The sequence below is a fragment of the Raphanus sativus genome, chromosome 1 (genome assembly GCF_000801105.2).
Source record: "Raphanus sativus cultivar WK10039 chromosome 1, ASM80110v3, whole genome shotgun sequence".
Taxonomy (NCBI): Eukaryota; Viridiplantae; Streptophyta; class Magnoliopsida; order Brassicales; family Brassicaceae; genus Raphanus; species Raphanus sativus.
In genome coordinates this window covers 14391316-14404854 of record NC_079511.1, presented here as the reverse complement: position 1 = coordinate 14404854, position 13539 = coordinate 14391316, and the positions used below count along the sequence as shown (strand labels likewise).

The following is a 13539-nucleotide window of genomic DNA, read 5'->3' as shown; positions in this document are numbered from 1 at the left end:
GAACACGAGTTAATTGCTGGTATGCTAATGCTGTGGTCGCGCGTTATATGCCGAATGAGACTTAACTGAAGCCATCAAAGCTTCTCCAAGCAAGTGGTATGAAAGTATAGGATACTCTTGAGTGAAATCAAGCTCAAGCCCACCTTTATATATAACAAACAATAGATAAAGTGTGAACTTTATATGAAAATACAACATTTAAAGTCTGGTTTACAAGTATTGATTTCATTCATAAGATAACAAGAAAGAACCAGGAAAAAAAATCGGGTAGAAGAAGCTTGCACTCATATACCGAGAATGGTTCGGATCTGATCCGGTGGATGTCGAGCGAGGGATTTCGGATCTGGATATCCGTTTTGCTGATCCGTCACTGCTCGGTATATAACTTCATAATCTTCAGCTAACGTTTTAGCCACCCGCACGCAAGCTTCGGACCTGAGTTTAGGGACTTGTATCTGCTCGAACTCAGGAAGAGAGCCTTCGCTTCCCAAAACGAGGCCGAAGAAGGCCTTGAGGCATTCCGACAGCATTGCGGGTGACGTCTCCTGTCGTTCAGACAAAGGAAGTTCAGTTGTGGTGGAGGAGCGGAAAATTTGCATTTTGTCTGAAAGACCGCATCTTTGGAGGAGCGTGTCGACTTCTTTCTGGACAAGGAGGTTTATGTGGTTCTCGATCATTGATCCGATGTTGGTCACGTACTGCGACGCCACATCGTGTCTTAGCAAAGGTTGTTGGATCGCGCATAAACAGTTGATGAGGAATATCTTCGAAGGTGTTTCATTGTTCTGTAACAAAGAGATGAAATCTTGAGAAAGTCTTTCTGAGTTACAAAAAAAGGGAATGTAACGGATTATATACCTGTGGTGGGGCCGAGCTGCTAGAGAGTAGAGCATCGACTGATGTTAACTGGCTTGAGTCGGAACTTGTTCTGTTTCGTCTGGTTAATTGGCCGCTCATTTTCGATTTGTGCGCCTCTGCCGCTTGCTCACACATCTGTGGAGTTTGAGAAACGTTCAAAAAAACATCTTCAATGCACAATCATGGCTTTTGATGGACAATGATTTATCTCTTAAGTTTGGTACCTTAATGATAGGGTCGAGCAGTGCAGAGAGGACGGGATCAAAAGCCGGTTTCTCCCCTGAAGCGGAAACCATCATGCTGTTGTAGTTCTCGATTATCTCAAGAGTTAGAGAAACTCCTTCTCGGACAGCTGGAGGTGGGGATAGATCAATAGCTACAGGTGGAGGGTACCGCAGAAGCTTCTCCCCTCGGGTTTTAAGAATGTCGAAGAAGGTTTTCTGTGCAGCATCCTTAACCATCCCAATTGTATTACACAGAGCAGTGTCTCGCCCGAGTAAATCTGAGATCTGCAATTGTGGGGGGAACAGCGCGATGATGAAATCCACTAGAGCGATAAATGCTTGTAGTATATCAGAAGAGGTTAAATAGAAAACTCACAGTGTAGCTGTAGAACTCCAAGGTGTTGGTGAGTTTATAAGAAATAATAAGACTTGGTTGTGACTGCAGCACTTGTTCGACTCTCACTTTAAATGGCCGGCAAACTCCTTCGAAAATTCTATCCAGCACAAATGTAAAATCAGATTCTGCTGCCTTTAGGGAATCATTCTCGGTGGTCTTCTTTGCGGTTGATTTGTGGTCTGCTGAGTCTATGTCAAATAAAGCATGAACCAGTTCTCTTTCTGATGCCAAAGCCTGCACCCAAAACAACACTCACCTTAGGAAAAAAGAAGCACAACAACATGATATTTGGTCCGAAGATCATGACAGTTAATTCACACACTATATTGAGATACGACAGAAGTTTTATAGCTAAAAATACCATCATTCTAACATCAGTCAGATGAGGATTAGACGCAGGGACTCATAAGAGAAGAAAATATGGCCACAAACCTGATGCAGCCACCCAAGCATGTCTCCAACATATCGTAAGGGGTCATGGGCATGAACTTCAATAGGTCTAGGCATTCCTCCAGGTCCTCCACGTGTAAGAGCGCTAATAAACCTTCTAAATAACGCATTGTGTCTCAGATTCCCTACCTGTAAGAACATGCCCCGTATCATTAAAGAATAAAACAAAGACTAGACCTTCAGTAAAGTTGAAAGACTAACCTCCTCTGCACAATATTTGAAGAGCGCAGGTTTCTCTTTAAGACATCGAACAGCAGTCCTCAAAAGGTCACCAACCTCTGGGTTGTCCGTATCACCCAGTTTCCTACACTCAGCCTGAACCCACCTAGAAGAATCAAGGTTTCTCTCTTTATATATCTATAGTTGAAATTTCTATGAAACCTCTAAGCTCACACAGCCAACAAAAAAAAAATAATCTTCATAATAAATCTTCTCTTTGACATGGCTTAAAAGCTCTAGCAAACGGTAAAGAAACACTGTTGAGAAGTTCAGGGAGAGAACACTTCCATATTAGCAATGACCAAGATTCTACCAACAAAGTAAACTTTTTGGAAAGAAGCAGATAATGTACCTGCAAAGACGCTCATACGCTCCTTCTTGGTACATAGCCATTACACCCATCAACTCCAAGCCAGCTCGCTGCATAATACACATTCCATATTATCAAACACTAAACACAAAGGTCTCCCACTCTGAAACGCAAGACAAACACAAGTTTCACCTGATGATGCGTCCTGAGAAGCAATTTGCAATTGGAATGAATCTCCTGAACATGAGATAACGCTTGGAAGAAACTCTCATCCAATTCATCTTCCCTAAGCGCTTTAATCTGCCATCAATCAACAACAATTCAGATCTGATCACAATCAAGAATATGAACGCAACACCTCACTCACTCACTCACCTCTTCGTTCGAAAGCTGATAATCACGAAGAAAGCAATTGACGATCTCCTGCCTCTGAGTAGTAACCTCAAGCTCTTGCTTCAGCCTCTCCGTCGTGCTTATGATATCGCTCGTGGTCTCCGCCGAGCTGCTCAGCGCCGCCGCGATCTTGTCGCAGCAATCGGCCAAAGCGTTCACTTCCTCCTCCACGCGATCCAGCGCGATCTGAGTCGAATCGGCCGCGCTAAGGAACTCGCTGTTGATCTCGAGCGCGCGCTTCTCGATCGTCGATCTGAGGTTCCGCCGCGCGTGAGGGGTGTTCTCGTCGTAGAATGAGGACAAGGCGTTTAGCGAGGCCACCAGATCCGGAGTATCCGTACGGCATTCGAGTACCTTCTTAAGCTTCCGAGATAGTCCCGGCGCTAATCCCACCGTCGAAGACATCGTCACTCTGCTCCGTTTGGCTTTCTTTCTCCCAGCATTTGCCTCCTTCTTCTTCTTCGATCTCAGATTATTTTATCTCGCCGGGACGGTCGGATCTGATTTGCTACTGTGATGGGCCGGAAACTTTGTTATGTAGGCCCCATATATGGCTGAAGACCTCGTAAGATAGGCCCATATAATATGCTGGTTAAGACCCATCAACAATCCTGACGTAAACATAACGTACTTCCGTTGAGGGAAAATTCCTTAAAAATACAATTTCATTTGATAATAAAATACACAAACTATTTTGGATCCCTGTTTAATACATGAACTAATTTTTGTTGCCAATTAAATACATAAACTTTTGAAATTCGTAGGTTCTACACATCGTTTTAAACGGTGTTAACTATATTTAACGGAAATAATGACGACATTAACATTTAATTAAACAGGTGATTAATTGTAAAAACAATTATAAAAAAATACACGAACTAATTTCAATTTGGTAATAAAATACACCAACTATTTTGGATTCCCAGTTTAATACATTAACTAATTTTTGTTTTCTTTTAAATACATAAACTTTTGAATTTCACAGATTGTACACATCGATTTAGACGATATCAACTATGTTTAACATGACTTAGACGACATCAACTATATTTAACAGAAATGAAAACGATGTTAATTAAACATGTGGTTAAACTGCGAAAGAAAATTTTCTTAGAAATCCTCTCAATTTTTTTTTTTGGAACTCTAGAAATCCTCTCGATAGATTATATTATTAGTTGTATTCTCTATTACGCTTCCATTGCGTAAATTAGCTTGATTGAATCATTATAACTGGAGTCTAATCGAATAATAAGAATCAGAAACACATAAATGGAGATCGACTACACTTCGAAGCGATATAAAAGGAAATCAAAGCAAAGAAGGAGAAAAGGAATATAGTTTGGAGAATAAAAAAAAATTGAAACAGATTAGAGTGCCAAACTCGAATTGTAACTAACTTAAATTATGACTCAATTGATTTGGAAGTTTTTGGCTGAAGGTGAGCATGTTTTTCATAGTTTAACAACTTCTATTACGTCGTCTACATTGATGTGTAAAATCTGCAAATTTCAAAAGTTTGTTTATTAAAGGGAAACAAAAAATTGTTCGTGTATTAAACGGGAATCCAAAATAGTTCGTGTATTTTATTAGCAAAAAAAAATAGTTTGTGTATTTTTAAGGAATTTTTTTTTCAAAATTAAGACACATGTTTAATTAAATGTTAACGTTGCCGTCACTTCCGTTGAACATATAGTTTGACGCCGTTTTAAAAGATGTGTAAAACCTACGAATTTCAAAAGTTTGTGTATTTAATTTGCAACGAAAATTAGTTCGTGTATTAAACGGAAATTCAAAATAGTTTATGTATTTTATTAGCAAATGAAATTCAGTATGTGTATTTTTAAGGAATTTTTCCCTTCCGTTAAATACATTGTTTTATTTTTGATATGAATGTAAATATCATTTTAAAGAAAATAAATTCCCTTAGATAATATTTTTTAGTTTATTTTCACAAAATAGTCTTCAAATAGGAAAAATGACCAATTTTTTTAATTAAAAGACAAAATATACATTTATACCTCTTGGGTTAACTAATCTAGACTTAAGGTTTAGAGTTAAGGAGTGGATTTTGGGGATGTAGTTTTAAATTTCAAAAAAATAAAAAATTAAAATTAAAATTTTCAAAATAAAAAAAGACTATTTTTGTCATTTTATTTTTTGAAGACTATTTTTGTGACAATTTTTTTTTAAAAAACTATTTGAGAGAATTACCCTTTTAAGAAATGCAAGTCTTTTTTTATATGCTACGTCGGCTGATCTTACCAGTTCTGGAAAAAAAATATTTAGTGCGATAAATTGTAATAATCCGAAAACGTATCAACTATTTAATCCGAGTTTAAAATACCTTTCGACTAATGCCAGGAATTGAACCGAACATCTGTTACGGTTCACCATGTTAATTATCTGAATCAAAATCTAACTAGTATGTAACAATTATTTAATTCCTGAGAAGAAAAAAATGAAAGTTGAGATATTACATGATGAGATTTAACAAATTATAAGACTTCTAAACATAATTTTCTAGCAAGAAACAAAGATAAAAAACCATAGAGGTAAAAATGATTGGTTCTTTAACAATTTATCTCAGCAGTAAACATGTGTAGAAGTAGCTAAAGATTTGAAAACCCAAAAGAATAAGCTTGAAAAGTTAAATGGCCCTTCTTTTGCTCCAACCTCTCTCTAGAGAAAAGCATATCTGGTTTTGACGATGTCGACTCCGGTGGCTCTCACAGCACAAGAATCGAGTTCTGTTGTTGTTTTCATTTGTGGTTTTCCTCTGTCTGGCTGTTCTCCATATGCGTGGTGAGATTACGACTTGATTAATAGAGGTGAAGACTCCATATTGGAGAAGCGTGGGGGGGGGGGGGGGGCACGTGGTGAGCGGTTTCGGTGTCTTATGGTTAAAGACTGGTCTTTTCTAGTTGATGAAGGTGTATTCTCAGTTGCTTTGCCGGTATCAAGAATTTGGTCCTATTTTAAAACCCTAGATCTACTCGTCTCTAGCCTGACCTTGTGCTTAAAGAGCTCGCCTGCCTCTGTTTCTTCCTGGTTTGTATGCTTTCCATCTCGTTCTGGGTCGTCAATCTGCTGTTTCCTTTGGGGTTGTTCTTCTTTAAGTCATCTTTCAGCTTGTGGTTTGTGTCTAATTTTCTGAAAATGTACCTGATCTTCCTGGGGGTTAGAGCTTGCATCCTGGCTGCTAAAATTTTGTTGGAAACGATAGTCGATAAGTCAAGGTAATACGCAATATTACTGGAGAAAGACCAGTCGTACACTAAAAGTAAATCTATTCACATTAGTTATCGACTAAAGACCTACAGTGAAACCTCTATAAATTAATAATGTTGGGACTACACCAAAACTAAATTTTTTATTAATTTATAGAGATTATTAATTTATTGAAATATTAATTGAACCAAAACTTAATTTGGGACTATAAAATTCTATTAATTTATAGAGATATTAATTTATAGATTATTAATTTATAGAGGTTATACGGTATATAACATGGTTTGAGTACTTAAAGATTGTCTTGCAAAGAAAACCGAGTACTTAAAGATTAACCTCAGTTACCTCCAAATAAATGTAACGACTGATCAAATCATGTGTTTCTTTAATCACTTTTGTTAATAATGGGCGGTGCAAATTTAATCAAGGATAGTGTAAGAGTGCAACAAAACAATAATTAATCGAAAAGGGGAAAACAATGGTGGACGAGTTGTGTTGTGCTAGCTAACAACAACAGAAGATGAAGATTAAGACAAATAATGATTAGGTCTACAAATAGTCCCAAGTGGGTTTACGGTCCCGACCAGGCTGGCCTATATCCTCGAAAGAACACACGCCTAGTTATACGACTAATTAGGCCTATACCTCTTTGCTGGTCGATTGATTGCCATTTTCATAATATTATCGGAGAAGTTAGTTTTACTAGTCTACTGATTACCATCTTTATAAAATTATCTGAGAAGTTAGTTTTTTATGTAGCACGCTAACATTAATTTTCGTGATGGTTGATTACATAATTCTTTTAACAAATTAAAAATATATATATGACTAATATTAATAGTTATTTTTTTCATAATAATATTTCAGTTGACTTTTTACTTTAATTTTCCTTTTTGAAAACACTTATAAATAAAAAAGGAAATATTTATAAAATATAAAAATATAATTTTGTGATAAACAGGAACTCTAATTATATTTTTAAATTTTCTTTAAACAATATAAATAAAAACGAAAATATATACGATTTTAATATATAAAATATAGAATATATGAAATTTAATATATTCAAATAAAAATATTATTATCTTATAAAAGAAGATTTTCAAAAGAATTTATATTCACATTTTATTGTAAATCTACATTATATATTATATATTTCTTTTTATAATAATATTTTATGAACTTTTTAATTTAATTTTACTTTTTTCAAACACACAAATAAATAATTAAATATTTATAAAATATAAACATTGATATTTTACATATAAAGAAATTTTAGCTATATTTTCTAAATTTTCTCAAAAAGCACAAATAAAAAGGAAAATATATAATTTTTTTACTATATATGTATATATAACGTAGCTTCACAAAAAATTGAAAATATATATTTTTAGAAATCTTTTTCTAAAAATAATAATATTTTTAATTTAAATATAATAAGTTTAATAAATTTTATTGCTATTTCCTTTTATTAAAACTTTAATAAGTTTTTAACTTAAATTTCGTTTTACACAAAGCACATAAATAAAAAAGTATATATATATATATATTCAAGGAAATTCTTCAAAAAAAATTATTAAAATTATAACTCTCAACTAATTAAAAAATTAAATAAATAAACATAATATTATTGTTAATCATATTATATTAATAATTATTATATTTGATCATAATAGTTATGTTTTTATATTTTTATAATGTTATAACTAGGTGTTTTCCTGCACCATGTGCAGTAAAAGAATTTTAAAATATTTTTTAATAGATAAATATAAATTATATTTATTTCTTCATTAATATTACAAATTTTCTTTTTTTATCAATATTTTAATATAAATTTGATTTAACAGAACATTAAAATTAAGATAAAAATAATTTTTTATTTTGAATTATATTTAAGAATGTGCATGTATATATTTAAAATTATAATCTTAGGTAGATTTTTCTATCTATTTATTTTAATTAAATATATTAAATAAATATGTAAAATTGCATTATTGTCAAAAATTAAAACTAAACAATATTTATAAAATCTGTAGATATATATAAGAAACTAATGATTTTACGATTTAATTTGATTTTACGATTTAATTTTTATAATTTTCTAAACATATGTATATATTTTTGAAATATTTTTAATTTAAATGATATTTCGAAATTTGAAATGCCATAATTAAATATATTTATTTTAATGATGATTCATGAGTTATTACCACATTTTTAAAAATTCCAAAAATATAAATCGACAATAAATATAATATGAGTTATTACTATATTTTTTTAAAAATACCAAAAATGTAAATTAACATTAAATATAATTGTCTATGTCATATTAATCTATAAGACATGTCATCAATTTTAGTAGTCATGTCACAATTATTAATCTAGGTGTTTTCCTGCACCATGTATAGTATTGGATTTTTTAAAAGTTAAATTTTAAATGTAATTTATTAATATTATATATTTTATTATTTTGACCAATAATTAATATAAATATCATTAATTAAGCATAAAATTAAGAGAAAATATTTTTTTTTTTTTAAATTATATTTAAGAATATATATATATATATAAAGTTAAAATCTTAGATAAAAAAAATTATTTATTTCATTTGGTTAAATACTTAAATGTATTAAATCAACTTTTACAAAATTACTAAAAATCATATAAAATTGTATAGTTATCAAAAATTAAAACTAAATAATATTTATAAAATTTGTAGATATCTAAAAAAAACTAATGATATTATGATTTAATTTTTTTTTAATTCAGAAAATTTAGAAAATTATAGATAATAAAAAATTTATAATTATAAAAGTAAAATTATATAATATTTCGAAATTCAAAATGTCATATTTGAATATATTTATTTTAGTGATTATTTATGAGTTATTACCATATTCTACAAAGTTTACCAAAAATATAAATCAATATTAAATGTAAATATGAGTTATTGCCATATTCTAAAAAGATTTCCAAAAATATATATCAGTATTAAATGTAATTGTCCATGTCATATTTAACCATATGACATGTCATCAATCTTAATAGCCACGTCACAATTTTTTTGTGAAAACGATTGTAGAGAAGACATGTGGCAAATCACTTCTCAAATATAGACTAGGGGATATGTTTATATTGGTAATTTATTATTAAACCGCTACAATATCTCATAATCAACCAGTCATATATATTTCGCAAATGCAATAATTTTCGAACGTTATGTCGGTACGCTTGAAACCGCAACCACTTGCATCCGCAAACTCCCGCACCAGCAACCGCAACCACTACGTCTGAACCAGTGCCTTTGGTTCATTGTGACCTGCGATGAAACAACACATATATATGAACAATACTTCTCTTTTTTTTTTGAGAAAGATATATATGAACAATACTTGAAATGATAATGTTTTACTTAGAGCATCTCCATTGGTGCTTCAAAATGAGGAAAAACATCAAAAAATGCGAGAAATTCATCTCCATTAATACTTCATTTTGAGGGGGAAAATGAGGATATTAACAGTATTCCCTCAAATTTGAGGAAACACTATTCATAACCTCATTTTGATATCAATCTTTTTTATTTACATAATGGTGCTTTACTTTTTGATAATCTTTATTTTATTTTTATGCATAAACAAAACATTAACACTAAATATAATTTTTGTAACTTTAAATCCAATATGTATATACTGATTAAACTTCTTAAAATATAATTACCAATAATTAGTTATTAAAATATAACTTATAATTTATAATTTTATAAATGATAATATATAATTAAAATTAAATAAAATAGAAAACAATATCATTGAGATACATAACTAATACAAAGTTAAGAAAAAAACACAACAAACTTAATACAACATGTAACAACTCTAAACATTTGCTTTTTATAAGTCAAAGTTTGGTTAAATTATAGAATTTAAAATAAGTGAGTATAATCTAAAATCTTATGAAATAAAATGTGTTATCTGTAATAAATAAGAAGTTAAAGAATGAATATAATAATAATAATAATAATTGAGGGAGAAAATGAAGAAAACTATTGGAGCAATTCATAACTTCATTTTAAGTTTACATCATTTTGAAAAAAAACGATAGAAACCATTGGAGATGATCTTATGAATCTTAGTTAAAAGTTTCTCAAAAAAAAAAAAATCCTAGTTAAAAACCGAACATTACCTTTGGAAGAAAGACGAACGTTACTTTTCAGCTTTCATTTATGTTATTTATTTATGTGCATGTGTGTATCGCACATCCACAAATGATATGATATGCTAAGATGGTCAACTTCACAATGATAACGAAAATAATATCAAATATTTCCTCCACTCACAAGAGAATAATTTTTGGTAACTAATTAGCTAGTAATCATTGAGCACGTATGTTATAGTAATACTTTTTACTATAGTAGTATTTTTTTTTTTTTCCGTCAAGTTTTAATTAATAAAACGGGCCAAGCCCAGTACAAAGCCGAAGCCCAAAACCTACTACAAGGGAACAAAGCCCAAAAGCCCAACGGGTATACAAACTACAAACAAATGGCCCATCGGCCCAACCCACATAAACCCAACGACGCCACGCGTCCATCACTCTCACAAACTCGCCCACGCGTACGCTCTATCGTCACGCGCTAGACACGTCACCCGCTCCTTACCTCGAGATCCGAAACATCACATCACGTTTCACAACGTCGATGCTTGCCGGAGACGTCGCGACAACCACCGTTTCGTCGGATCTTGCTGTGACCGGAGCGCCTTTACCCCTCATCTTCGCCTCTTTTTCCACGGAGAGCTTTACCGGAACCATACCGCGCTCTCTTCTAGGATAGAAGAAGACACCATTCGCCAACTTTAACAACACGCCGTCGCTTCACTCATCGGATAGAGCCATCAATCCGTCGAGCTCTCAACCAACCGCGACGCCAGAAACACCACCGCCACAAAAGATGAAAACCCTAAAAAATCCACCAGAGCCGCCGTCAAAACGCCAAGATCGTTAGACGCGGAAACCAAAAGCCGACCGTTCACCCTAGTCGAATAGGCGCAACGACGGAAGCTTTAGCCGGCCGTCCACCTAACGGAGGTGCGGCGCCGGAAACCAAGAAAATAACCACCAAAAACAAAAGAAAAAGCTAGACTAGATCCAAACGAGAACAAGAGAAACGGTAAGGAAACAAGGAAACCGGACCGACGGTGGCTTTGGGAGCCCACCCGTCGGCCGGAGCTTACTGATACGGCGGAGATAACCTAGAGAGAGGTCAGAGAGAAAACTAGAGAGAGCAAATTCCTATAGTTACGTTTAATCAATTCTAGTTTTACTATAGTAGTATTACCCGCCTTTTTACTTTTTCGTGGTATTATATTCTAGATATTCTTTTCTAATATGCACCACGAATAATGAATATTATGCGGCCGAAGGTTTTTTTTTGTTTTAATTAGGTTTGTCTGGAATAGAATTTATTAATTAAGTATACTACTCTTCTTAAGTTTTTTATATAGGTTTCTATAGTTAATTATGATTGTACACTATTTCCGATTCTAGTGGCTGGTTGAAAAAGAGAATAGTTTTTTTTTCAAAAAAACAAAGAGAATAGTTTTTTTTTTCAAAAAAACAAAGAGAATAGGTTTTCAGCAGAACTGAATTTTACTGTTTTATATTTTATTTTTTCACCAATAAAAAATATGGAATGAATTATTACTTTTTTGTTTGCTGAAAAAAGAAAACCAAACTTCTTCTATAAAGTTCATTAAAAACAACAGAGGAAAATGTAAACTGAAGTTTATTTATTTTTTTCGCTTGATTTTTCTTCTCATTCCATTTAATTAGCATTCAATTTTATTGGTCAAATCTAGAACTGTTAACTTTTGAATCAAAATAAAATGAACAAAACATATATAAAAATGGAGAGAAGATATACAGGAGTGGACATAGAATATCTACATGTTCGAAGAAATCGAATAAAATCATGTAAATGAACCGAAAGCTCTATTAGTGATTTGACAAAATACATGAACGTGTAATCTTTCCTTATTCGAGAGTACACTATAAAATATAGAGTGACGGATGTTTACCGCATGATGATTCTGTGGTATAGAATTTTTATTACGTGTGGTGGACAGTAACTAAAATATTAAAATAAGAAGTAATCGACTTTACTTACACATAAAATATATTTAAAATGACCAAGATATCTACTATAATTGTGCTAATGTCGTTGTATATATAGTACCGGTTCTAGGATATTTGAAGTTCAAAGCAAAATATAAAAATGAGACACTTACATGATGCATGGAAAATTTATCGATAACGAAACACAAGTTTATTATAAAAAAGTTATTATATCCTCAAAACTATTTAAAAAGTCTCAGTTCTCAAATATAGATTTTTTTGATATTTTTTTTTGCAAAATCATTCATCAAACTTTCATAATCAAAGTTTTTGATCATATCAAAATATGCAGTCGATAACATAGCCAATTATTTTAAATAAGTTATTTTCCTTTTATTTCACTTATATTACATAACACAAAGAATATAATGATTTGATTTTTTTTTTTTTATAATCCAGAGGTTCTCTACTTACGCAGATCATTCCTCTGGGTCCGGTTAGGCAGCGGTCCACTTCACCCGGGAAGGCTTAACCTGGACTGAGGACAAGACCCAACACCTATTACCGCATTTTTTGGTGACAGAGAAAAGGTAATTCCCCTCTACGAGGTTCGAACCCGTGAACATGACCATTGGCCCCCAAGATTCTTACCAAATGTGCTACCTCATCCCATCAATATGCAGTCGATAACATAGCCAATTATTTTAAATAAGTTATTTTCCTTTTATTTCACTTATGATTTGTTGTGTTTGAATTTTAGAGATGTTCCATCACTCCCTTAATTTGTTCGACAACATATTATACACATAACAAATTGATATATTAATAAGTAATAGTAACTAACAACGATGAAAATACAAACACAATTAAATCATATATATCCTTTCGTGTTAAAAAACTATAAAAAATTATGTTTGAAGGTCTTCCTCAGATGAAAAATTGAATAATTTTTTTTTCATTTCCAAGATTATTGCTGTGATTTTATCTTGTATCTTCTATTGTGTGGGAATGGACTGGATAAGTTTCTCAACGTTTTGCCTCTTAAGATTAAGAACATTTCCAATAAGAGACATATGATACTCTCTTATTGTGTGAGAGTCATCTTGATCAACCAATTGGATTGGATCATCATCATCCTCATAGAGGATTTCTTTGCCTTTGATGTCTGCCATATGAGCAGATCTGAGGCGATTTAGTGAACCCATACAAATATAGTTCTTCAACACACTCGATGGATCACAAGCTGTCCTTTTAGACGATGGAATCAAAACTTGAATTAAACAAATAGGTGTTCCGATCGTAGCCAAAGAACTAAAACATACAGCCTCAACAACTCAGAGAACGACACA

The 13539-nt window shown here is 32.2% G+C and overlaps 1 protein-coding gene across 1 annotated transcript; it reads right to left on the bottom strand.

Moving 5' to 3' along the window:
* Nucleotides 1-94: 94 nt before the first annotated feature.
* Nucleotides 95-3329, bottom strand: LOC108862425 (conserved oligomeric Golgi complex subunit 6). Its single transcript, XM_018636551.2, has 9 exons — nucleotides 2834-3329; nucleotides 2651-2758; nucleotides 2501-2568; nucleotides 2131-2254; nucleotides 1912-2058; nucleotides 1459-1713; nucleotides 1083-1367; nucleotides 859-993; nucleotides 95-785 (listed from the first exon to the last, which is right to left on the bottom strand). Exons 1-9 carry the CDS (start codon nucleotides 3254-3256, stop codon nucleotides 285-287), a joined length of 2046 nt encoding a protein of 681 aa, XP_018492053.1. The 5' UTR covers nucleotides 3257-3329; the 3' UTR covers nucleotides 95-284.
* Nucleotides 3330-13539: the final 10210 nt, after the last annotated feature.

Excerpts from the sequence above, each read along its gene's own strand:
- LOC108862425 (XM_018636551.2), bottom strand. The coding sequence starts at position 3,256 with ATGTCTTCGACGGTGGGATTAGCGCCGGGACTATCTCGGAAGCTTAAG. Across the intron at positions 2,759-2,833 it reads ATCAGCTTTCGAACGAAGAG|ATTAAAGCGCTTAGGGAAGA; the intron begins GTGAGTGAGTGA and ends GATTGATGGCAG. Across the intron at positions 786-858 it reads GCAGCTCGGCCCCACCACAG|AACAATGAAACACCTTCGAA; the intron begins GTATATAATCCG and ends TCTTTGTTACAG.